The 27,794-nt window shown below is 44.6% G+C and overlaps 1 protein-coding gene across 4 annotated transcripts in view; it reads right to left on the reverse strand.

Annotated features, from left to right (window-relative positions):
- Positions 1-4,723: 4,723 nt before the first annotated feature.
- Positions 4,724-27,794, reverse strand: part of XPNPEP1 (X-prolyl aminopeptidase 1) — a 32,444-nt gene continuing 9,373 nt past the window's right edge. For 2 of the 4 annotated variants that reach the window (XM_065843274.2, XM_065843275.2), the window contains 18 exons: positions 27,156-27,223; positions 25,331-25,431; positions 24,976-25,068; positions 23,925-24,068; positions 23,494-23,589; positions 21,182-21,263; positions 19,807-20,017; positions 16,126-16,215; positions 14,660-14,710; positions 13,514-13,572; positions 12,760-12,837; positions 12,161-12,232; positions 10,315-10,375; positions 9,404-9,473; positions 8,080-8,253; positions 7,128-7,204; positions 6,340-6,438; positions 4,724-5,278 (listed from right to left, as the gene is read on the reverse strand). In XM_065843274.2, coding sequence (XP_065699346.1) covers positions 5,150-5,278; positions 6,340-6,438; positions 7,128-7,204; positions 8,080-8,253; positions 9,404-9,473; positions 10,315-10,375; positions 12,161-12,232; positions 12,760-12,837; positions 13,514-13,572; positions 14,660-14,710; positions 16,126-16,215; positions 19,807-20,017; positions 21,182-21,263; positions 23,494-23,589; positions 23,925-24,068; positions 24,976-25,068; positions 25,331-25,431; positions 27,156-27,223 — 1,755 coding nt within the window. In that variant the 3' untranslated portion in view covers positions 4,724-5,149. Of the gene's footprint in view, positions 5,279-6,339; positions 6,439-7,054; positions 7,205-8,079; positions 8,254-9,403; positions 9,474-10,314; positions 10,376-12,160; positions 12,233-12,759; positions 12,838-13,513; positions 13,573-14,659; positions 14,711-16,125; positions 16,216-19,806; positions 20,018-21,181; positions 21,264-23,493; positions 23,590-23,924; positions 24,069-24,975; positions 25,069-25,330; positions 25,432-27,155; positions 27,224-27,794 lie in introns of those variants that run through there. The other 2 variants (XM_071812135.1, XM_071812136.1) reach the window with 2 other exon arrangements.

Raw genomic sequence — 27,794 nt, forward strand, 5'->3', positions numbered from 1 at the left:
TCAGAAGGTTCCAAATCATCACAGCAGCCATGCTTTCTGACCACCTCACCTGATGGGCCCCCCCCATCCCTGCTGCTTAGGATGGAGCAAGACAAGGTCCTGAAGAGTGGTGTGACACAGTGATGGGACAGCCAGTGAATAGGCAGGATAATTTGGCACATGTGATGAGCCCCCATACTGGCTGTCCAGGCTGTATGTGCCAAACCAATACACCCCACTATCAGTGTGGAGCTGCCTCACAGCCACCAAACCCCCTCGTCCTCATGGAGCGATGCAGAGAAACTATAAGAAGCAGGAGTTTTTCTATGGGGTCAGATAGCATTGTGGTCCCGTTTCTTGCCCGTATTAATCTTCATCAGACAGATGTCACTCCGCTGCCTTGCGGAAGAAAACTTGTCCATGGGCATCCATCACATCCCAAATTTAGAACAATTTTTAACAAGCTGGAAGAAGGAAAATAAACAGCACTTGATCTGCAAGCTCCTTGTTCTTGACAGCATCCCCAGAGGTGGTGGAAAGCCGAGGAGATAGTTCCTTGCTTTAATTGGTACATTAAAATTCTTCCAGGCCACTACACAACTGTTAATAGGCAACTTAATTAAGCACTAACCCAGTTCATATTTCTACCCTCCAGAGGCTCTTGTTTCATTTTTTTTTCTTATTACATCCAAAGCCATGGGGAGTTTTGTCCTAATCATGTAAAACAAGCCAAGGGCAGTGACACCAGGCAACTTATTTAACTCCTTATCTCCAGACCCCTCAGCCAGATGCCCAGGCCTGCAGTTTCTTCTCCAAAAAGAAGACAGAGGACTCTAGGAATGAGGTGTGAATTGCTACAAGTCAGCAAAAATAAATGGCAATAATACTTAACACTAGCAGCCAACTCACCCCCACCAAGTGCAAAAAAGGAGACAGTGTTGGGCAAAGACAGGTCCTCTCCAGGCACCAGGTGCCAACAAGCAGGTGGTTTTTAGTCAGTTTCTTCAATGGCTGAGGAGCCTTATTTGCTCTCTCATGAGCATCTTCCAAAATGCAGGTGTCCTCTGTGCTGTCTGCAGCCACACACCACCCAGAGGAGACCACTCAGAGCACCGCATGACAGGGAAGAGAAGTAGCAAAGGAAAGAAGATCCCATTTCCTTGTCCCCCAGAGGGCTTTACTATTTGGCTCCTCCAACTATTTGGCTCTCACTGTCACTACTTGCTGAAGGAACCACAGGAATAACCATCTGTGCCCCACAACACACCCAAGCCCCACATCTTTACTGGGCAACTAATTCACTGTGTGCAGCCTGAAAGCCAGACAGGTTTGATGGGTTTGCTGAGAAGATCCTCAGCAACAATGCTCTCAGGAGTTTTCTTTTTCTTTCGAAGGCTGGGCTGGGGTAAATCAAAACCTGCTCCAATAGCTGTCGTGGAAAGTGATGGGTTTAACAGTGATGTGAACAATAGTGGGGTTTCCATTACGGGTGAGTTATGAGCTGTTTAAGCTAAAAAACAACTGGATTTTACTGCCGCCAGGCACACTTAAGGTAATACCTACAGACTGAGAAAGGAGGGGTGACTGTGGAGAAGCCAAGCGGTCACCTGGCTTATGGAGGGAAGGAGGATTTGTTGTTGGTGATGAATGAATATGAATCCCTCTGCTCAAGGAGAAATGGTCTATTTGCCTCAAAAGCCTTGTACACCAACAGGCACATTGCCAATGCACATGTCATGATTAATGATTGAATGGTAAGGCCAACGTGAATTTTCCTCACTGAAAAATAAAGTCTGTCTCCTCCTGTAACATTCTTATTCCAAGGGAAGCGAAGAATTTCATAGCCCCCAAACACAGAAATAGCATAGCTGGAGATTTCTAGCACAAACATTGATAAACAGCTGGGCAGGGGACAGTGAGGGAAGTGCTCTGGTGACATGAATCAGGGTGGCCACATGGGCATTGAGTATGGTTTGTATTTGTTGACGTCCTGTCCCATGGGTAGGAACAGGATCAGGTGGTGGGGAGGTACAGCTACCTGCTGAGCTCCTGGGTTGGATGAAGTGACAGGAGTGGGCAAGCTCACCCCAGCAAGCACCGCTCTAAGAGAGGTTGTACAAGGAGCAGAAAAGTGCTTCAGAGCATCACCTAAAAAACTGAGACACCTACTGGGTTAAAAATATGACAAAACTGAATTGCTTGAAAATAAACCATTAAACATGTTATGGGAAGAGCCCTTTGCTTTCCACAACAAAAAAGCCCCTATGGAAAAAAAAATCAAATAATATTACATTTTTCACTTGAACAGCATAATTTTATGGTCATTTCTTTGGATGGCACTCATATAAAAATAAAACCCAAACCTGACAGGAATCTAGTTTCCATTCATTATTTTCCTTGCTCCTCTCTTCCTTAACCTTTTCCTTCTATAAGGAGAGGGGAAGGGAGAGACTACCATGGGAAAGCAGACACTGATGGAATAAATAGAATCTGGAAGAAGAAAACAAAAAAGGGGGGGCAAGCTTAATTTCCATTGGAAACCTGAAGCTCAGACAGGAAAGTGTATAAAATGTAGTTGTGCTTTCAAGGAGTGAACAGGGAGAGACAAATGCCTTAGAGTGAGCCAGCGCTCCCCCAGGAAGCACCCCATCTCCCTCTGCTGAGGTGCCAAAATCCAGGAAAGGAGTAAAGATGTCCAAGCTGTGACCAAGACACAGTAACAGACTCAAAAAGCCCTGCAACAAAAGCCCACAGGGTGGAGGTGGCATGGGGGGTGAGCTGGGGAGTGAAGAGCAGGAAGCATCTGCTGAGGCTCCCTGAGCTCCTGCCTAGAGACAAAGGCAAGTCTGGACTGCCCCATCTCTGCCCCTGTGTACTCAGAGATTTTGGGATGGGAAAGAGACACGAATTTCTGGGATCTGGGAGGGAATGGCCCCAGGTTGGCATCTGACTGTAGAGAGGAATCGAGGTGGAAAAAAGGTCTAATAAAGCCATTCAAACAGAGCAAATTGGTTTTGGTACCGTGTCCCCCCACCCCACTGAGGTACCTGAGCCAACCCCAGTGGCTTTGGGTCAAGAGGACAAAAACTTACCTGGCTGTTGTGCTTCACCATTTGCTAGAAATCCTCCTCTTCTGCCTTCCTGTGGGAAATGCCCTCAAGCTTGAGGAGACACCTACCCAGGCTGGGTCTTCGCCAAGACACACAGGACATTGTTGTTGGGAACACCTGTGGTCAGCAGTGCAGCCCCTCATGCATCTACACCAACCAGCAGAGCCATCTGCTTGAACTTCCACCATCATGCTGGAGAGCAGCTGCTCTCCAGCCCCACTGGTCTCCCACCTGGCCAGGTAAGGCCATGGCATTTGGCTGAGAACTCCCTGATCATTCAGCTTCACTGCACACACATCCATTTTGCTGGTAAAGTCCAAATTTGTCACGGCACAAGCTGTTCAGAGACCCCTGGCTTGTCCTTTGATCCTGTGGCACAGTCAGTACCTACAGAGGCAACATGCACCTGTAGAAGAAATTTATTCCCCAATCCAATTTAGTTAACAGCACACACCTGTGAGACACTGTGGATGGTCGATGCGTGACCCGGGTTTCCCACAGACACAGCTGAGATAAAAGCTTATACTGCCAGGTAGTGCTGGGAATCCACTTGGATATTTAAATATATAGACCTGTCTGCAGAGGCTGGGGTGTAAAAATGACCTTTTCAAGCACTTGCTGTGCTTTCATTTTATCACTCTCTTGGATAATGTGGCCAGGAGGCCAGGCAACTTTGTTTGTCTTCCCAGTACGTTTCTGTTTGGCTATCTGACACTGCTTCCGATTTCCAGAGCTCTTGAGGGAAATACTAATTTCACGACATTTAACAGAGATTAACATTTTCTCTCTCAGAATTTCTTGAAGCGAAGGGGGAAGAAAATTACGTATACGAACATTCCCATTTGCACAGATAATTTCTTTAAAATACTGGGAATTTGAGTTCCTGTTACCCAATTGCTCTTTTTAGATCTAATATTGGAGCTTGATAAAAACACTTCCGGTATAAATGTTAGGAATGACTGCTTCTTCTAGCAAAAATACTCCTACACTATCACGTATCATTATGGACAATGCTTTGATGCACCTGCACACAGTGGTTGTCAGAAACACACAGAGAAGTCCCTCTCAGTGTTGGGAAGCTCTCCTGCCTCTGTCGAACTTGTAGCTACTCATTTGACCACTAGATGCCTTTGTGCACTGCCCAGCAACCCAGAGCACAGTTCCTGGTGGTTAAGGGCAGCCTGATTTTCAACTGAAGTTGCAGAGGCCTTCTTTTGTCCATTGTATACATTATTTCTTATTTTTTTAACTTAATAATCGCTTTGTGTCCAGGAAGAGCTGCAATTCCATGATACTGCCCACGCGTCCTGTGCTGCCAAGGGTTATACAAGTACTCAGTGAGTAATAACAATCGACAGAAGAACTAGCCTGGGTGTTCTGTCCATATAAACTTCTGCTGAGTGTCACCATATCCCTTTCACCATCTGTCACAGAGCACAGGCAGCACTGCCTGCTCCTGCCAGACCTTCCCGTAACATCTGCCCAGTGCCTAGCACGAGAAAGCCCTACACATGGGTTCCTGACTGCCTGAGCTGGAAGCACACATAAAGGTGGAGTTATCTGGTTCTTGCCCTTCTTCAAGCGGTCAAACCCAACACATCATGGACTGCAAGAGAAGGCAGACAAAGCAAACAGCAGATTGGAGTCTTTTATTCAGTCATCAGTCCTGCTGTGTGGGTAGCATCTTAGCAACTGGAACCCAAGTATGCAAAAATACTGAGTTTTCACAGTGAAAAAACAGACAGTATAAAATATTCCAGTATTGTCTCTTAGAACCATTATTTCAAGAAGATCCCTGTTTCAAAGGCAACATGCTTATTTGTATGCTTTCTATTCTCAACCCTTCCTCCCCCCAAAAAAAAAAATTCTTCGGACAGTAACCCTCCTTGCCCCCACATCACTCACACATGTTGCGGGGAGAGAAACACTACATGAAATTCCCTCTTGATTTCCAAAGGTTTATTGAAGAACCTTCTCCCAGTGGTGTCAAGAGCCGAGAAGATGTAGATGATGGTGACATCGAGCAGTCCTGATGTTCAACACACCAGACAACTGCAGTGCTACTGAACTCTGGCGAGAGGCTCCGTCTCCCGTATGAGCCACCGAAAAGCTTCATGCCGGCCTTGCCTCTCCAGTTCTGCTCCGATGACTTCCCTGCACTTCTGATGGTAGTTGTTCACCCAGTCACACTAGAGAAAAGGAGAGGGTAGGGCATTCAGTATAAATGCAGAAAAGTTGGTGCCCTTACAAGTTGTCTACAACCAAAGGGATGTAGGCCCTTGTGCTCCTTGGGATTGAGCTGCTAGTCTGGGATGGGATGTCCCAAAGAGACAGACATCTACTGCATGGAAGTGACTTGTAAATTTGATGAGGGTAGGAACTGAAGCAATTCGCCACTGATTTTCAGAGGAACCAAGGTTCAGTTCAGCTGATAAGTATTTATTTAAAGCCTCTGCAAATCACTGCTTCCAACATGTCAGAATAGCTACTTTGGCACAGTCTAGTAAATCACTTTGCAAACTTGTAACTGAACAACACAGTCCTGAGACACAAGTTGCCCTATTGATCTGAACAGCAGATCTCAGTACACTTCACAGTCCTCCTCAGAAAAACAAAATGCAAATAGGATTATAATTCGGAAAAGAAGGATGGGGTGAGGCAAAAGAAGGCAAAAGAAGGATGGGGTGAGTATGGTAAAAACACAGGATGAAACATGTCATGGTGAAGGTAGTGGGAGATCTAAACAAAGTTTAGAGTGTGAAGCTATTCAGGAAATAAATGCTGCCAAGCAGGTGTCACTGATGTCTGCTCGGAGTCCATACGTACTGCAGAATGTGGTGCGGCTGAGTGGGGTTGGTCATGAGTAGACACAGACAACAACGTGGGACAATCATTAGTGTAAGTCTCAGGGGAGACAGCATGGGAGTCCAGCAGAAGTGAATTAAGGCAGGAGTAGGAAAAGTGAGGAGATGATAGCAGCAAACATCGTATCACGGAAACTGACAAAATAACATAATCAGAGGGGTCCTCACTGCATCATAGAAAAATTTAGATTGGAAGGACCTCTGGAGAGCTCATCTAGTCCACCCTCCCATTCAAAGCTGGATCAAGCCTAAAGTTAAGTCACATATTGCTCCAAGTTTCTCTCTGGATCTAGGAAATGGAATAGAGGCCAGTGGTTCTTGTAAACAAAACAGAACAAGCTGGTTCTAGTGCAAAGAAAGCAATGCAAATCTACTGTTTCACTTACCTCTTTCTGTGTCAGCAAATTAACATCAATCATTTTTGTCTGAATTGGAACCAGGGTTAAGGGTTCAAAAGTCAGGCTCCCTCTGTTTTTAAAATTGTACTACAGTAGAAAGACAAATAGAGTCGTAAATATGAGAAACAGCTCTAGCCATATCACACTCCTCAGTTCATGCCATCACTACAGAACAACCCATGTAACATTCAGATGAAAGCGCAGGAACTTACAATAACAGCTTTGTTACAGCTCAAAGAATCTCAATATAAACCTTAGTTACTTCTTTCAGTGGTCACTTTTTAAAGGCCATGTCCCAGGTCACAGTTGTACTGGACTCAGCTTGATGACTATACGGTTAGATATTTCAGTTTGGCATTTCTAAAAGCATAACCCCACCAGACTGGCAATTATAATGTCAAAATCTGTCTGCAGCTTTGTGTCTACTGCCACTGAGGACTCTATCAGAGAAGAAAATCCTGACTTGAGAAGATCAACCAACCCTACAGCAATGACTCTTTGGGGGCTGAATAAACATGTTTCTGGTCTTGACATCCAGACAGAAAACATTTTAAAACAACTCACATACACATTTCAACCTATGGAAACTATGCAGAAGCAAAACCCCCATTAGCAAGGGAGACTAGAATCAGTCTTCACCAAAGTGAGGTTTTGGAGACGAGGAGTCTCGAGTAGGATTCAACTGTCTGCAGCATGGTCCCACCTCAAGTTCCAGTCCTTTAAGTTTTACAACCAGTGAGTCATGAAGCAAGGTGCATCTTGAACAGGTCATTCACCTTGGTTTCGGCAGGGATCACGAGGACGACATTTTCTATTCGGATGCCAAAGGACCCATCTTCATAATACCCAGGCTCTGCAGAAACAGTAATTAACTAAGCCACATAGCTGCACTGTGCAAATACTTACTCCCTACAGCAAAACTTCCCCTACATGGCTTTAGTCCACTGAAGTCACTAAGCAATCTTGACATCCAGCATCCGCAGAGGCAAAGAAGTTTCTGACTCTACTTAATCTGCACAGAAGCCCCAAGCAAGGTGACAGCAAAAGCTCTCAAAGAGAGGAGAAACAAGACAGACAGCCCTAGAGCTCAGAGAGTCTCTTTGCAAGTCAAGAGCGAGCACAGAGTTTGAGTATTCCAAATACCAGAAACTCTGAAAATATTCATGTCTTTATGAAAGGCAAGTGGGTAACCCCTTCCACAAAACACTTACTTTAGAGAGTGCTCCTCTGACTCCCTGAGAGGACTTTTCAGCCCTGAAGGAATGCAAGTCTCTCAGCAAACCCCAGCAAGCTGTTAATTTGTTACTGGAAGAATAAGGCATGTAAAGATTTAACAGCTGCCTCAAATAACCCATAGCAAAGACAGGATTAGCTCTGAAAGCCTGGTGTCCACCTTGCACCGCAGCCAGCTCTTCCACTGCAGAATGGGAGGCAGCGTGCCAGAACCGGGCTGGTCAGCAGCACAGCCCTGCTGAGGTTTGTGCTGTAGAGAGCAGGAAGCAGACCTGCAGCACCCAACTGCAGAGATGCTTTGTGAAGGTGAAAGAGCTAAAATTAGGGTCTTTACCTACAGAGCTTAAATGACAATTAAAATAAGAAACTGAGGAGGCAGGACCAGAGCTGATGATCCCACCTTTCCCTTAAACTACTGTCAGATTTATTCCCTCTGCATCTTAAAGAGCTTTGTCCCTTCCCCAATAGCCAGAGAGAATCATCAGTGCCAAATACCATCAGAGACAATCATGCCAGCCTCCAAGGGCTCGTCTGCAAAGGTTTTGTAGCTAATGCCGCAAGGACCCTCATGTACATTTAGGAAAGAGCCAACTCCATGTCCTGTCCCATGCAGGTAATCCAAACCACAGTCCCACAAGGCAGAGCGGGCAAAGGAATCTAGAAGGTGACCTGCAGAAGAAACAGACACCGAGAGGGAATTTGATCAAGTCAGGTTCCCTCAGAGACACTGAAAATCACACCAAAGGCTACAACCTGGAAAACACGCAAAAAAACCCAACCAATGGATCAAAAACAACTCCACCCCCTCAAAATAAACCCACCCACCACCAACCAAAGAAAGCAAGTCATTGGATTGTTAGAAGTTGCAGGACAGATTTGGCAAGTAAGCCCTTTCTCAACTAAAGAACCCCTCTCTCTCTCCTGTTACACAGCTCTTCAGAAGATGGTCTGTAGCGCAAACATGGCATTGCTCCTTGCTCCACTGGGCTTTTCAGGAAAGAATCTAGTGGTTAAACATCCCACAGAGAATTCAGTACCTTTCTTAAAGCTAGCTACACTAAGTGAACTCAAGTATAAGATCTGCCAATTGTATATGATTAACTGATCAGCCAGACTTCTCTTGCCTAAATGGCCAGTCATTTCAGATTGTTTCAACCAGAACGCAGAGAATCCCTGTGAACACCAAGCCCATATGTCCAAGTTCAGACACCTTCCAATTTCAATGGAGGTTTCTCATACCACTACACAGCTGCTTCTCCCTCACCTACCCAAGAACATGAACTGCAGAAAATTCTAAAAAGAGGCATCTTTGTGAAAGGTGTCTGATCAGGGAGAAAATAGCTCTGGAACAAATTCACCAGGTGTGAATGTATGCCACAGCTTTTCCTGCACAAAATCAAAACAGCTCCTTTGTGTGTCAATTTCCCATGCTGCTCACTGATAAAAGAGATTTCACATTAACTGGAAGAGAAATAGCAAGTCCTTTTGAAGCTGGAAAGTGACCTCTCGCTTTGACAGGGCCGTGAGTAAAGCATAAAGACAACCTCTGAGCACAGAGGGGTCACAGATGTATTAGAGCCAGAGCACTCTGAACACCCTTCAGACTTCCCCCCTCAGAATTTTCAGCACTGGTTGATGCCAAGAGAGAGCACATCAGTAACCCAGAATCCAAAATGTTATGATGGAAACAGACACAGACAGTTACATCAACATGTGCCTAACACATCTGGACCTGTCAACCATAAAGTTGCTTTCAGACCATTTAATGGTTCTTCAGAGGTCACTGCTGTGGTCAAAACACTCCAACTCACCAACCCACCTTTGGTTCCATTTGGGAAGATGGCTGCACTCACAGCTATATGTCCCTTCAGGACATAGGTGAAGCATTCCTGTCAAAAAAATGTGTGCCATAAGTAGACAGGAAGAGGCAGAACTTTGTCCTCCCCGGGAATGGAAAGAAAGACTGCATCTTGCAGCAAATTGCAGAGGATCTGGAAAGACTTGCTCATGCTCTCCTATGGCTGGCAAAGCCAAAGGAAACCATAAGCAGAAAGTTTAAATTACTCTGAAGATCATTCTCTGCTAATTATGGAGAGTGTGTCACAAACTCAGACTGCAGGTTTAGCGCAGGATTCACCTGACCTACATGACTGATTTTCTTTGTGGCTGTAGTTTTACTTCCTGAGCATACCCTACAGCATATTTTCATCACTGAGCAAACCATAATGATGAAATTAGTTTTAATTAAAGAAGAAATTTAAAAGAAACAAAATTACATTGCTGAATTTCCAACATGGACCTTCTCAGAGAAGTCTGAAACTCGTTTTTGATATGGTACACTAGACACAAACCACTGCTGCAGCCTTGCATTAGACACTGAGCTTTGCACTAAATTAAACCCCCCTAAATCCCATGTTGGACAAGCCAGTAATGTTTCTTCTCAGCCCACTGATTTTATTACTTCTTAGAGGAAACATGTCACTTTGCAGATGAGAGGTGTGCATTTTAAGATAGAAAGGTGTCATTCTCTAAATCACTTAGTTTATATTTCAGAAGTCTGAAGTCTGACAGCCTCCTTCTCAGCCTTTACCAAAATGCTGTCACATATTATTAAATAAATGACACTTGATAGAGTGCTTTGGCTATATAGCGATAGGCCACATAGTAATTTGTTTAAGTATCTCTAATAATAAGGGTCAGATTGCAAACCACAGTGAGATGCCAACTCACCTTCTCATAGGCTGATGGTGTGCCAAAATGCATTGTCCTGGTCACATCTGTTGTACCATCTCTTCAGAGGCAAAGAAAGATGCAGGAAACAAAGGGATGGGGTAAAAAGAAAGATCAAAGTGAGAATGCACAGAAAACCCAGTCACACTGCAGCAAAACAACCAAACTCCTAAACTGGCAAAGTCATCTGCTCTGTGTTTCACAAGATTGATGATGTAACAGTTCCTAATCTCAAGCATTCCTAAACACATGTCCCAGATGTAGCAATAATGATTTACAATTCTAAATGTTATCTTTCATTCATAAGCATCCCAAAGCTCTTTGTAAATTAGAATCTAAACTGCTCATAAAAATGATGCTAATTTGAGGTTTAGCAACGGGTACCTGCCCATTGAGAACAGAACAGAGAAGGCCAAATTTAGACTATTTGTATGGAAGATGACTCATTAGCAGCTTAAAAACGCATAGTTATGCACAAATGACAGCTACCAACTCAGGAAACAGAAGCACAAGGGAGCACAGTGTCCCTTTCATCTTCAGAATGTCTTGTGCTAAGATTTCTAGAAGTTATCCAGCATTTGGATATGGGTTAGTCTGAGATGTCAGAAACTGGCTCTAAGTTCCTTCTACAAATATAATTTTGAGCCTGCTGTCAAAAACACAGAGGCTCTTGAAATAATGAGTTCCCTTTGAAATACTCACTCCTGTGCCTACACTTTTCCCCAGCACACACAGGCCATGGCCACAAAGAACTCATGGTTTCACTTCTCAGCAGGGGCAAGCAGAGCGTCCCTGTCACAATGCTGTGGTAAGTGCCACTGATGTCCAGCTTACATTGTATTCAAAGGGCTGCTTTTCATAGTGGCACTAAGGAAATCGTTAATTAAGCAATCAGAGGGGAAGAAAAAAAGATCTCCTTGTAAAAGTCTTATCAAAGGATGTCTGTATGGGTTTTTTTTCAAAGCTCTTCCTGACTGACATAACAAAAAGGCATAGCTCTAAAGACAGAGTTCAACTCAAAGAAGCAGCCAGGCCTGTCCTGCATCTTTCTGAACAAGCCACTCCTCATCTATTTACACTGGTTAAAACCATCACTTCTTTCATTTTCCATGGAGTCAGAGTTCCACAGTAAACAGCTGCAGAGACTAAGGCCATTGAATGGCACCGTCAAAACAGCATCAAGTGAGTCAACAGACTTCCCAAAAACACACCTGAGACCCAAGTGGCCACTGAGATGAGAAATCCTGCCTCTGAGTCTCTCTCTGAAAAGGCAGAGAACACCAGAGGGCATGGCTGTCCTGCTCCTTTGCCCCACTTTGCTCTGACCTTAACATCAGTCAAATCTGCCCACAGGACAGATGCTGGCAGGGCAGGTGTCTCATTTGGCTGTGCAGGCTGCTGTGTAGGCAGACCAGGCTAAACCAGGTCAGGCCTGCTCCCTGTCCCCTGCAGCTCTAATGCGCCAGGTGAGCAGAGCCACAGCAGAAACATGCACCACCAGCTAGAGCACAATCACCCTCGCACTGGTAATCGGACTCAGATGGGAACTGCACTTTTAGATCTCATCCCCCACCACAGCCAAGGCTTGTCAGCAGCCCTGATCTGATGTCCTGAGCCCAGCTCAGGGCCTCCTGTCACAGATCAGTCACCCGCTGACTGACGCACTTGGCAATATTCAGAATCCCACAAACTCCCTCCAGAGCAGATACAAGGAGCAGACTCTGTGAAACAGCACTGTGCTCAAAACTGCATGTTGCCATGCCTGTCAGAGGACCTCTGACCTGACCCTGCAGGTGGTCACTGGGAACAGAAGATGAAGCAGTTCAGCACCATTCATTGCACTCACTTGTACTGCGCTCCCGAGTCCAGGAGGTAGATCTCGTTGACAGACAGCGTTCTGTTGGTCTCAGGAACTGGCCTGTTCAGTTAAACACAAAGTTTTTTGTTCCATAGTTTTAAGGTCTCCAGCCCACGTCTGCCATCCAGAAACCATATTAAGTGCAAGCTTGGATGTGTCAGCTCTGGCAGTGATGGAAAACCCACACACGCTGAGCCAGGGATCATACTGATGAGTGTATTTGTCTACAGTAAATAGTGCTATAGTACAGAGAATAGCTTTGTTGCTTCCAGCAAAACCCTCAACATCTGTTCCCAGACATATTTCAGAACAGTTTGCACTTCATACTCATCCTTCCCAGGCTTCTGCCCCCAAAATAGCCCTTTTCTATGGCCCCCAAGCAGGTCAGCATCATAATACACGCATGCTGCCAGCAGGGAGAGATCTTTCTTTAGTAAGTGTGGACGCTCTAGCGAAATAAAGCAAGATGGCAATCAACAGTGACTGCATCTCCCTGGAGTACTCTGTTGTGACTCCACAAAGAAGCTAGACAGCTCATTCCAACTATGTCTGCAGAAAGATGAAAGGAGAAGCTATGTTTCTCTTACTTGTAGTGAATGATGGCTCCATTTGGACCTGTGCTTGATATGGTAGCAAAACTCAATTCAACAAAGTCTTTCTGTTGACTGAAAGAAAATATCGTGATCACTACAGTGCGAGCGAGAGGAGCACACCAGGCACCTGGAGTGCCCCATCCTCAGTTTCACATCACCTCAGCCTTCCCCTTAACCTTGAAAGACATCTGGGCAAGCACACTCAGGTAGAAGAATTGTACAGATCGAAGCCCTATCCTCCCAACCATGTGGAAACCTGCTTTCCATATCTACGCTTTCCTTACAAGCAGAAAATTCACCACCCAGACCACCCAGGGAAGAGATGTCCTGTCTTCTTTATTACTTATTTACTCCAAGATGTTTTTAGAGGTCCTGTTGATGTACACATGGGAGTATCTCTCAATACAAACGGTGCTCATTCTCCATCAGAAGAGGAGGAAATCTTACTCTTACATCAGCTCTTCTGTGGTAAGAAAACAACTGTCTCATATTTAAGCATCCTAACCTGTGGCACTCCTCATTGCTATCTCAAAAGGAAAGCTCATAGGATCCAGTGGGCTGAGACTTGTATCTCCCAAGAGACCCAATTCTTTCCCAACTCTTTCAAGTGTTCAAACAAATCCTGTGGTAATGGATTGTCCTCAGGTAAAATATATCTGTGAGTGAGCTGGATTTCTAAAGAATAAAATAAAAACAAAGGATAAAAACACCACCCAGAAAACACCCTCGCAGGGGATTGGCTTTTTACCTGCGAAACTCCTCTGCTTTGTCTGCAGCAATTATTTCTGTTACTGTTCCCTTTGGAACCTGGTGGACAAAGATGTAGGTTGAATTAGTACCCCAAGCAAAGAAAATGCGCTATGCTTAAGCACTGGGCCTTGTCTGTATATTATGAAACAGTCCCAAAGTCGCCTCTTTCGAGGTTCCTGTCCCCATTCCTCAGAAATGACAAACACAAACCCAGCAATATTGTGCAGAGTATGTGAGAAGCAGGAAGCGGAGATGGTCACAGCAGGATTGCTGAACCCTGACTAGGGAGCATTATCTTCACTGAGATATGTACAGAGGTAACATCTCACAAGGCAACATCTCTCCACAGACAGGTTACACTAAGCTTACACACTTCTCTCCAACAGACCCTGGTATTAGCAGAACTTTTATGCTTTTACATCAGAAATGGAAGCAGTTGCAGGAAAAACAAAGGAAATTAAATTTTAATTTAGGCATTTGATAAACTGAAACCTGTGACACAACTTTCCCAGTTCTGGACAACAGGCAAAGAGGAGTAAGAGCCACGTTTCATAACCCCCAAGGCAGACTGAGTGAGGTACTCAGACATGTAAAAAAATATCTTCTGGAAGTAATCCAGCCACCTCCATAGGTAGAGTCAATGGACTCAGACATGCAGTAGCACAGGAGCACAGCTTAATAAGCTGCCGTGGAACACCTGGCACTCGACGCCTTCACTGTGTATATGTACGTGGGCATGAATGCCTCTCTCTGTTCACAAATGCCAAATCTGTCCATACTGCCAGACATCACCGACTATCATGAGAATAATTCCAAAGTATTGCACCAAACTGGATATTATTTCATCATTTACATTAGCAAACCAGCACAAGACAGTACTAACAATATATTAATCGTGTTCAGGTTGTTTCTCACCTGCTCTGGCTTTGGTCTGTGTAAAATCAGTGGGACAATGTTTAAAAAGAAAAATAATCATTCAGCCTTGAATGAAAGCATGATTGAAATCCCTTGCAAAATACAGATAAAATCCCAAACATTTCCCCACTTTCAGCAAAGGCACTATAAAGTCTATCAAAAAGTTTATGTTACTGAAGAATTTTACCTAACAATAAAATCTCCACATTTAAAAAAAATAATACACTACCTCTTTCTCCAGCCAGTTAAAGAGCTCACACAGGGCAACAGCATCTTTAATCTATGTTAGAATAGGCAAAAGAAAAGGGAATTGAGAAGAACAAAGAATTATCAGTCCTCAGTACAAACAGTTTTTGATGCAAAAGAATCATTTCGTACAATCATCTTGGTTGGAAGAGACCTCAAGATCATCCAATTCGACCTGCATGTTTTCAGTCAAGAGTTCCACTTGCAAATTTCAGAAACACAAACTAAGAGATGATCTAAGAGGTCTTTCCAGGTTCTGCATCCTGTAATTAATACAAGCACTGGAAATTTATCAGGACAATTAAATAAATGTTAATAAAGTTTTAGGGCTGGGAAGTATCTTACTGTGAAGAATTACCAAGTATTCAGCAAACACTGGCTTTACCCCACACGTCTTTCAAGTCTCTTTTGCTTGAACACACAAGATCTTGCATTTCAGATTGTGGAAGGTAACCACACGACACATCTGGTGACATGACAGGGGAATGTGCCCTGTGGGCCCAAGAGCACCAGACACTCGCTGTCATGCAGCTTCTGGCTTCTCTCCTGTCTGATGAACCCCATTTTTCTTCCTTTTTTCAACATGCTTGCAGCACACAGCAGGGCAAGAAGCAGGAGACAAATGTACATGAACAAGCCACAATTTTGTCTTCAGGTGGCAGGCGACAAAGTGTCTCTGCTCAGTACAAGTATTTTTACTTCCCCTTAATTAACAGGGAAAGAAAAGCATTGAAATAGAAAGTAGCGGTTCCCCAGAAGCTAGCAGAAAATATGGGACAAGTCCAGAATTGCCAGCCCTGCTTTTAGTGGCACATTTCTCCTGTTGTGAAAACTGCTGCCTGAAAATTAACAGGAAATAAACAAGAGAAAACTTAAGTTCCACCATGAACCTGTTTCACAGGCAACTTCTTTGCTTGAAAACACCAGGCTCCCTGGGAAATCAGCCTCATTTCCAGAGTGTCAGGATGATGACACAAAACTAGAGTGCTCTGAGGACACTGGCTGCTTCTGAATATCTTGGCCTGTGTTTCGCACCATGTGTCAAATAATTGCTCTGTGTTCTTTAGGTTGTGTTTATTCAAGTGATAACAATTGGAAGACTCCACTGAGAAAGACAACAGAACTAGCAAGGGGCAATGAACATCCTTTTGAGGGCTCATACTCTAAACAACACTTCTCAAGTCTGCACCGTCTTCCAACAGAGCAAGGTTGGTTTCTCATACTATTACAAATGTTGTTCTTCACTCCAAGAGAATGCTAAACAAGCAAAAAATCCTGCTACAACAGCAGTAGATGTCTGACAAAAAAAAACATTTTTATCCTATCATCCAAATTCGTATTTGCTTTTTAATCTAAAACACTAAAACCGAAAGGAAAACGTAATTTCTTTCCCCATTCGTAAAGCAAACCTCTCGCCATGCACAAGAAGGATCTCAAGGCTTCACTTACATGTGCTCTTCTCATGCCTTCTGTTTCCGATGCATTCTTCACAGCTTTTGCAATACAGATGGGAGTATATGGGGTGAGGTACTGGTAAGCCTGCAGCAGAAGGACAGGGATTACTTGTGGATTAGTCAGACTACATAATCCTATAGGTTTAATAACTCAATCCTGGCCATAACTTGTACTTCGGCAGTCTCCCTCAACCTTCAGCGCTGAGACGCTGGTTGCCAGTAGTCAGCTAAGTGTGCTGGGGAATGAAGAGAAGAAACAGTCCCTAACTGAAGGAAGAACAGCCACAGGGAAATCCAAGGAACTAAAGGGTCAACAGCTCACCATGAAGCAGAGTGAAGATTTGGATATCCTAAATATCACATATTTCAATGTCTGAGCCCAAATGGTTTTCCTGATGCTAATGTACACTAAAGCCCAGAAAGAGACAATGAGAAACACCAGACCCAGGGACTAAGGTGGAACTTAGGCTGTGCAAACAGACCTAAAAAGTCACCTTGACTTGTTACCCGACTGTCACCCTCAAGCAGCAGGGAGCAAAGGGTACTAGCCCAGGTACCGAGCACTGAAGCTGAACCTGGTGGGACTCTCTAGGCTGTGGCTCCTCCAGCACTGAGCATCATCGCTTCTGATAATCAGCAGTTCTGATGAACACATCAAGGCCCCCAAAAACATGAAAGGCCTTTGCAAAGCTGAGCTTTACATGCTGTTCACTTCTGAAAGGAGCTTACATCACCTGTTAGAGGCAAAGTTTTCCTGTGCCTGGACAGGGTGGCCCTGCATTGATAACTACTAACTGATCCCTTGCAATTGTGCACTTCCCCAAGCATCAGATGGTCCTTAGATTAGATTAGCAGGAATGCTTGGCTGGTTCTGAGCACATCTTCAGAAATTCACCAACTGAGGTGACTTGCCCAAGCCTCGTCACAATTGGCATCAGAAGAAGGAACAAAACCGAAGTCTTTTGCCCTGTAGTCCTCTGCTCTACCCATTATATATCAGGAGATGGGATGAGCACCTACACAAGCATAACCCAAGGAACGTGTTGTTTCCCTGTTCTCAGTGCACTAGCATATAAATAAACACCATTTAAAATCATGGGCAAGGCCTGGTAGGCTCTCAGAACAGGCAAATTTCACTCAAATCCTACAGTCTTACAGTTTCCAAATTCTTAAAAATAGCAATACAATTACACTACATTATGCAGAAACTAAAGTACTTAAGAAGCCAGAAAAAAAGTCAGGAAAGTCCTTTTATCAGAGTCAGGATAAAACTTCTCAACGGTCAGGTTTCTAGATAGGCTTTCCTTTTACAGATACTGGTAGCTTCTATTATTCTTCTGTGAAAAGCATATTTACATGCAGCTGTTGGCAAATCTATAAAGGGTTTGCAGATCTGTGTTTAATAATGTACTGGATTTTTGCCAGTGTCAACATTAGGCTTTGAGGGAGGCAGACAGTAAATGGACTTCCAGCACTGGGGTTCTTCAAAGCACCCCAGGCCAGTTGCTCAGCTGGTGTAAAGTGGTGTAGAGCTGGAGAAAAATGGCCAGTGTGAGGAACTGCAAAACCTTTGGCTCTTTCAGTGACTCTAAGTGGTTTTTAATAACGACATTTCAGTCCGTCCTCTCTTGCTTTCTATTGCACAGAGCTCCTTGAGGCAGGGACTCTCCTGTTGCATACAGAGCATGTAGCACTGTAATGACTCAGTATCAGCCAAAACTTCCAATGCTAAAGGAGTAAACAATGTAACTACAACTCATTACGTTCCTTAATCTAAACTAGACCTGCTGTACTACTCCATATGGATGCCCTGTGTAATCACCTACAACAATTTATATAAACTCAGCTTAGTCCACTGACTCCAACTAGAGCAAGGAGTATTTTACTCTGAAGTCAAAGGAGCAACCGCAATTTATCCTGAATGCTCCATAGACTCTATGCTTTCTGCTACCCTGAATGAAAGAGAGTGCAGAAAATGTATTCTGTATCAAGAGGCCATTTGGACCTAGAAATGGACTGACAGTGTCAGGAGATTTAACCCTGAACCTGGGGGGCACTGTCTAGTTTGCTCATGTACATGTCTTGTTTGTTTTTAAAACAAAATAAACCCACACAAGGCAAACTGCACATTTCCCTCAAGTCAGTGCAAAGACATGGAGACCCATATCCTGTTGTAAAGGGATACATTGAAAGCAACAAAACTGTCCAGCCCTGTTCAGTTTTACCATCTGTCCTGATGCACCAAGTGCAATGAAGCTATTAAGGCACATAAGTGAATGTCATCACTGCAGAAAAATAACACATGGTTGCTGCTAATTTTGGCCATGAGAGCTGTAGAGTTTAAGCAGAGATTTGTGCTGGTATCAAACTGTGGCAGCCTGGGTACACACAAAAAGACCTGGCTCTTGGGATGTTGTCTTTTGGAACACACAAAAGCTGAGGCCACTCTTGAAATTCCTGTATTCACAAAAAAGCCTTTAGGCCCCATGAGTTAGCTCTGTGCTCAGGGGTACGGCTGTATCATATGCACACCTGCAGCACAACCATGCAGTACGTGCAACAGGAGATATCTGCTTGCCCAGTGGAGGTAGAAACCTGATGGTGAGTGAATGCAGGCTTACAGCCAAACACTTTTTACAATTCACTTCTTCCTTCAGCAGCTCCTTCATCTGAGCCCTGCAATTCTCAGGCAGGAAGCCTGGACAGTTTAGTAACATAGCACAAGGACAAATTCTGTTCAGCAGGTCTGGTCTTCCACAGCAACACCTGGAAACACCCACTGGTCCTTGATTCCCAGCCATATTTACCCACTGCATCTGGTAGGTATTAGATACCTCTGTAAACTGGATGGTATTCCAGAGAATGTGATCTCTAGCTAACGAGAGATGCACACAAGAGGCATGGAAACCAGCTTATTTGTCTGTGGTTGCTGCTATGTCCTTCCCCAAGTATCTCCTTTATGACTATTGGAATACTAGGTGGACTGCAGGACTCACAGCCAGACAAGTTCAAGTACGAGAGTAAGATATATCAAGTACAGTTGCACAGAAATTACTCTGATGCTACAGCTGTCCTTCAGCAGATGCACTCACTGCACGGGCAACCAGTGCCTGCAAGTTATCTGTGTCCTCACAAGGTTCCCTGCTGCAACAACTGTGTCACCCTGTCCCTCCTGTCTTTGGTACAAGATGTCACATATTGTCTGACATCTTCGAGCCACTGAAATATCATAAATAAGGGGAACTATCTTCAGACACTCAGATCAAGCCCAATGGCCCCTCCCAAAAGTCCTGCTCAACTTCCCTGTTTCAGTCTCTAGAACTTTCCAGCTCCTGCTGCTGGTCCACATAAGGTTGATGCTTCAGCCATGGGCAGAACGACCCGAGTTCACCCCGCTCCCTCTCTCCCTCCCCTCTCTCGCTGTACTTGTCTTATCTTAAGCTGACAATTCTTTGGGTAAATCGGTTTAGTGAGTTGGAAGGGCAGTTCCAGTGAGAGCAGCCCCAGGATTAACAACCCCTCAATACTTCAGCATTGCTGGATCCCTTCCACACAAGCTCCAGCCTGCATCATGCTTTGCAGAGGGGAAGCTGTGGCCACTTGCCCTCAGTAACACCGTTCCTGACCATGCTGAGCAGAGAGGAGAAAAGCATTTCCCCTTGCAAGGGCCACTAACCTTGGGAATGGCCTCGGTCAGAGCATAGCTGGCTTTGTCACTGAGCCACACTTTTTCCTTGGGTGAGAGGTCTGCGCCAACAGCCTGCAGCTCTGACAGGATAGATCCATAGGGCATCACCTGGATTTTAAACTCAGGCTCCAGATTGGAGTCGAGCTGTAAGTGCTCCCTGACAACTGGATCCATCATCCGGTCACCATCGATGAACAGCCTGAGAAACAGAGCAGATGGGTGAGACCACATCTGACAGTGGTTGGAGTAAAGGATGGAAAGAGAAACCATTCTTGTGACATTACAGGGAGAAATGAGTTTGTTAATTATGCATTATACTTTGTCCTATATTGTTTTAACCACTGGCCTTCACACAGCTTAAATCCTGCTCTGAAATCAAGATGTACCACCCTGTTGAGAGTAAAGGAACTGATAGCATTCTTGTTTGTATGACACAGTCAAAATGCCTGCATCCCATCACTGTACTTCAAGCAGGAGAGAGTAACAGAAAGATGTGCCAGGGGAGGTTTAGGTTGGACATTAGGTAAAGGTTCTTCACCCAGAGGGTGCTGGAGCACTGGAACAGACTCCCCAGGGAGGTGTCACGGCTCCAAGCCTGACAGTGTTCAAGAAGAGACTGGACAACACCCTCAGACACATGGTGTGAACTGTGGGGTTGTCATATCCAGGGACAGGAGTTGGACTTGATGATCCTTGTGGGTCCCTTCCAACTCAGGACATTCTATGATTCTATGAAATAATGGCCATTCTTTAATTTTTAAGAGTAACATCTGAAAATGGAAAAGCTACTGTTGTTGTAAGTACCACATTGTTCTTTCACTGAATTGGAAAGTTCAGCTCAGTCTCCACATAGAGTTTGTACTCACTCAGCCAGGTTCTGCCTCGTGGATCTGCTAGAAGCTTGGAGATGGGGCTCATTACACAGGGCAGTCACAGAAAACAAGCCTTCTGTCATAAGCCAGACCTGAAACTTTTCTACACAGTCCCTGTATTTTTGAAGTGACTCATCAATGGCATTAGAGAAAAGTTTTCCAGTGTCCAGGCCAGCGTTGGCTCTTACCCACATTTCACTCAGGAGTCCAAGGGCCCTCCACGTTATCTCAGGGTGACAGACAGAGGGGTCAGCCACTGCACCCAAGGTCATGAAGCAAGTCAGCCAAGGTGCTGCGGAGCACAGCAGAGCTCTCAGCTGCCTCTCTAGCTCTGACCAGAGGAGGAGAGTAATTAATGTTGAAGACAAAAGTGCTCAGAAGGGACATTAAAGCACCCGACTGTAGGCATTTTGAAAAGACAAATACTTTGCTAGAACAGCTCTCCCACAGAAAAACGCATCTTGGGGGACAGAAGAGGGGAAAACAAGCACCTGATTGTGTTCATTCCTATGACGGCGTATGCAAAAAACACAGGATTGTACTCAACATCAGAGCCTCGGAGGTTGAAAAGCCCTGGAAAATAAGAACGCCAAGAATCACAGTCCTAGTTCATCTTCTATAACAGAGAAAGCCAAAAATAATCTCAGCAAAACACAGTCAAGCAATGAAGCATGGTGGGTGCAGGCCGTGGGTCCAGCTCCCACCCAGTTGTCCCAGGTCCTGCTGCTTTTCCAGCAATCCTAAGTTTTTGCCAGGAGATGGCACCAGAACTGCAGTTTAAACAATCCCATCGGGCAAGGGGCTTAACTTCTAAAGGGGAGCTGGCTGGGAAGAAAGTAGGTGCTGGGAAGAAAGCAGGTACAGAGAAGAAAGACAAGGACACATATACAAAAAAAACAGCGTCTGCCCTTTCTGGTCTGTGCAATGCAATAAAAGCTCATTTCTCAACAGCCAGAAGACTTTAAAGTTACACATTATCACTTCATTCCAATCCTTCTTTTGATACTTAAGGGAAGAAGACATAATTGACAAGACTAAAATACTCCAAAAAGGCCTCTCATTTGGGTGCCTCCAACAGCTCAGATTCAGACTGCATAGTCTTGGGTTTATTTCACAAAGATTTTACCCCGCATAACTCCAGGCAAAGTCAAGAGGGGAAGTAGAGGTTCAGCATCTCCAAACTTCTGATTTTAAGGTCAAATAAAAACCCCAGGGTACCCAATTAGCTGAAATGAGTTACTCAAGGCAATAAGGCCAGCCAGCAGGAGAGCTGGGGAAAAAAAAACATGTCCTACATCACAACCCAGCACTGTATTCATCGAACTGTGCAAATTCTGCCACAAAAGTAAAAATAGAGTTTGAGTCTCCCCAGGGAAGGAGTAGGTCACTTGAAAGCAGGAAAGAACCACAAAGAACTCTTTACTGCATGGGTACAAACTTCCTCACTCAGCTGACTCCCAATGAAGTAAGGAGGCAACAGCCTCCTCTGTGGCTCTCTTTCTGGCCCCAGAAATTTATCTGGAGTTTAATAGAGTGAATTGAATTAGATAAAATTAAACTTATTCCCCCTTCCCCCTTTAGGAACAAGGCACCCAGCAATAAACTTCTCTCATGACCTCCTCTAGTTCATCTTAAAACCTTTGATTCATAACCGAGCTTGGCTTAGCTGGAGACATTTAATCTGAAACCACCTTGGGGCACCAATTTATCATTAATTTAATTGGAGATGCGCCTGAAAAGGTGAGCCACACAATCTCTGCTCACACAGGTCTCTCCAGGGAAGAGTCATATCACCACTCTCTTAAGCTTTTCTTTCATGAGACAAGCTCTTTGCTCAGTGTCCTAGATCCAGGAGCGTCCACAGACCTTAGTAAGCTGGCCTCTCCCAGCACCAGAGATGCTGCGCTGGCAGTGTTGGAGCTGGGAACGCAGTGCCTGCATTTCTACCTCTCCAGAGCAGACACAGGCACAAGCGGCACTCACACTCTGCCAGTGCTGTGTTTCCACTGCACCAGTCTGCACACTGGTGATTTCTGCACAAAGGATACACAGCACTAGTAACAACAGGGCTGGGGGAACCACTGCTGTTTCTGGCCGTTCTCCCTTCCTACGCACTGGGCTGGGAGCCAGGATGTGGTGACCTCGTCATCCTGGGGCCCTAAACATGGAGGGGATCCTCTAGTGGGACCCTAGGTTGAAATGATCTGGAAATGCAAGTCGAGACCTGATTTACATGTTTTAACCAAAGCACTTGTCAAACACTGGCGAAGTAGAAATTGACCTGAAATGTCATGACAATTAGGAAGATTACTGTGAATGCCATGTACCCCACCCTTGCCTAATGTATACAAAGCCACATGTTGCATTGCTTTGTTTATAGCCCAGCCTCCAGAGCAGAAAACAGTCTCCACCTTCCCATAGTGTGAGGCAACATCAGGGTATTTTATAGCCAGAAAATCTCACAGGTCTTTTTTTTTTTTTCCCCCCTTCAAACTGCCTCAGGCTTTACATATAACCTTTCTTTCCCTTTGCCTGGGCTGTTTTTCAAAGGTGGTGATTTGCTGTGTTTCCTGGGCCAAAAATGTACTCAGGAGCTGTACTCGTATAAAAAGGCAGTGGGTAGAAATAGAGATTCACTGTTTGTGATCTGTTATCGCCACTGCACTTGATACAAGTTTACTGACCTCTAACAAACACACTGGTTGTTACAAGTGCCTCCCACCCTGGCAGCATTCTTCCTTTCCAAGGCAGGAAGGACATTAATTTTGTAGGAAGAACTGAGAAGGGAGATGCAAAGACTTACACGCTACTTCATCCAAGGCTGTTACCACAAACCACAGGACTTTCCTCTCAGCCATTTTTGAACGGAGGGCTACAATTTTGTCTCTCCAGCTGACCCCTGCAAAACACAATATTAAAAGCTACAGTCACCAACTTTGCTGTGTTTGGCTGGTGCTCCTCACTCCTTTCTAATAACTGATATGAACTGTCTCAGACAAGCTGACCTCCAGACATCCATGGATCTGTTTTGAAGTTATCTAACCTATAGTAAATGGTTATTTGAAGTTTTGAGGACAAATAGGCCATTAGCTGAGGTCCGATCACTTTCTTGACCTATTCACAGTGGATCATATTGCACTGCAGTAGTGCTTTCCTCACCACTTTGTAAGAGGAAAGCAAAGAGGGGTACGGCAGTAGAAACAGTCCATGTCTATTGGGACTTAAGCCTCTCACCTGTGTAACTCAGGTCGAGTGTGATGAGAGGTTTGCAGGGGCGCTGAGGACAGTCTGTCCAGATTGTATCAATCAGGTTTTCTTTGACAGGCACAAGGTCATGGCCAGCACTTCTCAAGGCTTTGGACATCCTCTTCCACTGATCTGCCAAAGGAAAAAAGAGTCAAGAGTGATGGCTTTAAAGAACACGCACTGGTTGAACAACGGCCCTGTTCATAGGCAGTAAACTCAAGAATCTGAGTCTCCTCCTTTCCTTCCAGCCTCTTCTTCCCATTCCTTTAAAAAAACAAAGCAAAAGCTACTGCAATAACAGTTCTACAAATGCAGCCACTACAGCCAGGAACAGGTACAGAACCTCACAGTCCTGAAGCCTCATGCTTGACCTAAAGAAGAACTGCTCCAGCTGGGAACAAAAGTCACTGGAGGAAGCCACCCCAGTGCAGAACTATGCTAGATCTAAGCTAGACGAGAGATGAGATGGGCTTCCATACAGCCACAAAACTGATCAGCAGCGCATCTGAATCAAGGAAATGTCTCCCCTTGTCTCCCATGACTTTGGAATTGGACCCCATGTTCTGATGCATAAGTAGATGGACACTCATTTATCCAATACAAATGGTAACTCTCCAAGAATGTGCTTCCTACAGGAGAGCTGCAAAGATGCCAAGATCATCAAACTGCAGTAGCAGCATGAGTTTTGCCTTGGTGTTCTGGCCAAGGCATTCAGTAACTTCGTTCTCAAGTGCCCATGAGAAGCCACAGCACAGACAAAAGGAGGTAGATCGGGACTTTGCTTTTCAAGTAAGGTCACTGCAAGCCCAGAGAGCAGCTCTCAGCCCTTGTGTTTTGGAGTCAATGTACTACCGTGAAGCACCCACAATATAAGCCTAAAACCAAAATCCAACTTGTTTCTGCATAACAGTTTAACCCACCATCCCATCTGGGCTGAAACATGGTTAGCTACATACCACCACACAACAGCTTATCCAGAGAAGGAAGGAAGCAAAATCTAGTTGCCCAATCCATAGTCATAAAATAAAGTAAAACCAACCAGCTGGAATAATGAAAGGGTCCACTCCCACCTTCGAGCCTTCTGGGAGGACACTCACTAGCCAATCCTCTTGAGTTGGTGTGTCTTTCAGACCTAAATGGATTAAAAAAAAAAAAAAAAGAAAACAAAGTCATATTGCACAAAGTCCAAGCTAACGCAGATACATCTACTAACGAATGTCTAAACCCATGGGCAGAGGACACTAAAGCAGGAGCAGCAGTGTACCCAAGATGGGCCTAAGCCTCTGCATGATGGGGTCTGCCTACAGCCCAAGCTGTAACATTTGCAAAGTGATCAAATAGCCTGTGACTGTTCTCTGTTTATCAGTGCAGCAGTATCCCAGCCTCCTGCATACCCATTTTCATGAGTGTCCAGTTGTTATCCATTTGATGTGCAGCCTGCAGGAAGTAGCGTCCATCTGTCCACATGGCTGCATGCTGCTCAGTCACTATGGCAGTACCTAGGCAGGAAGGCAGAAAGATTTAGAGGAGAGCAATCACCATGCAGAGACAAAGACAGCAGGGGGAGTGTTTGAAATGTACCCCAATTCCACAAAACGCAGCTCTGCTCACTCTTCTAAGGTTAGTCCAGTTTCAGTGGAGATATTCACTGTTTCCCCTGAACTATGACCTTCCAAATCCTATCAGAGACAGTATGCACAAGGACACAGCTTAATGGATTGCCTCAGATGAATTCAACTTCAGCATATCTCAACCGGTCAGTGGAACAGGGCAAATGGGGCTTTCCAAACTTTCTGTAACAGAGCTTGTGGTCTCCACTTGGCTGTTGTCACAGTATCACATACTGTACATTCCTGGACTCCATCCCATCTTCTTACAGGCAGGGAGCCTGGGCTCTGGCCATGCACAAGAAACAGCAGCTACTAGGCTAGCAGACGTGGGTAGCACTCCCAGCTGTCAGCTGCACCCCTTTTCCAAATGTTACAGCTCTAGCAGAGATGGCTGACAAAGAAATAAGAACATAAACGTCTGCTGGTTCCAGTGTCTGTCCCATTCCACTGAACGCAGATGGAGGGATGCAAGAAGACAGTTGAGGGGCAGTAACATCTCAGCAAGGCACTCTGCCTACCCTGCCCTTGGTGATTAGAAAAAAAAAACACCATGGCACAAGCAGAAACTGAATTCAAGTCTGTTGAGTCTCTGCATCTTGATCATACTCTCTGTCACCAGACACTTAAGTCCAGATTAGCAGTGCAGAGTTTTCAAATATTAATTTATTGTCTTCTATCAAAGTCCCCCAACACAAACCTCATTTTAAGCTGCTTCAGTCTAAAAAGATGAAGCAAGAAACACAAGGAGAGCCCCTGTGTGAAACCTCATGGATTCACCAAGCACTAGGCTGGGAACACAGATGTTCCAAGAACATAACAAGGGCCCAAAATAGAGAGGAAGGTTATGAAGAGGCCATGCAGAATGCATGAAATTATTACAGGATTCACATTATCCATTAACAGCAGCCTGCAGCCCTGGATTTATCACCTTCCACATGAGGACCCAGAGTAGTTCATAGGAAATGATGAATGGACTCTCCAAACACATAGGTAGCATTATTTATTAAAACAATCTACAATTAGGTGGGGGAAAAGACCTCAATAGACTAAAGTGACTTTCCAACAATCACACAGCAGAGTAAGTTGCAGAGCTTAGGGTACAACCAGGGTAAAAACTAGGTCTCTTGAAACACAGACCTATCCTACAGCCAAGAAAACATCCTGTCTCGGCAAGATAAGCAAACTTTTCCACAGCATTCAGTTTCCAAACGCAGTGTTTCTGGCCCTGGCTCTGTTTAAACAGAAAGGCTAGCTGAAGTCCATCGACTATTCACCCTGCCCAAATGGGCAATGTAAGAATCTGTTCGTACTGACTGCACATCAAAAGAAATGACTGCAGGTTACAAGCACCACACTAAAGAGTTAACAGGATTTTACTTTATGAGAGGTTCACTCAGGGGTCAAACGTTTTCTGAAAACTTGTTATTGCGCTGATATTACATAATTGCAGTGGGCAGCCAAGACATAATTCTGCAGATGCTGAAACGGGAAGAAAACATTCCAAACAAGCTGGATTAGTTTCCTATTCCATCCTGCCTCCATGCTATGAATGAGGCTATTTCTTTACAGAGGAATTATGTACATTAGCAATAAACCAAGTTCTGGAAAGGTACCTGCAGAGCCATCAAATCCAGAGATGAATGCCCGTCTGCAATCACAGGGTGCAATGTACTCACTCTGGAAAACAAAAGAGGCAGCAATTATTTATAGTAGCGGGGGGTGTAAAAAATCAGCTGATGACAAATACTTTCATGAGCTTTTTCTCCTAAAGGACACCATAGAGAGAATGAAATGAGTTAAAAAATCCTGGGCTCTACTCCACTGGAACATTTAATCATCTGTGATTATACTGTATTTATGTTCAACTGGGTTTGTTGTTTTGCCTTTTTTTTTTTTTAAGCTGCAGCACTTTTCTCCCACAAACGTCTGTAAACACTGAAGGGCTTCAGAGTTTGCAGATGTTTATTTCACACTCAGTCTCCCCTTTGGGCAACAAACAAATGCTGCCTTTGAAGCTGCAATGTGAAAGGAAGAGAAACCAGAAGTATCCCTTGATCTTGGAGACCAGAGTAATCAGCGCATAAAATCTGTAAAATTCACTATCTCCAGCGAAGTCCCCTCACTGGCATTTATAAGAACTCTTTCAAGACTTTCTTTTCCAAAACAATGAACTGAAAGAAAATCATCAAGGTGATAAAACTGTAAAAACTTTAACCCTTAGGACCTTTCATAATTAGATGCTGATCCT

Source organism: Patagioenas fasciata, chromosome 8, assembly GCF_037038585.1.
Source record: "Patagioenas fasciata isolate bPatFas1 chromosome 8, bPatFas1.hap1, whole genome shotgun sequence".
Classification (NCBI taxonomy): Eukaryota; Metazoa; Chordata; class Aves; order Columbiformes; family Columbidae; genus Patagioenas; species Patagioenas fasciata.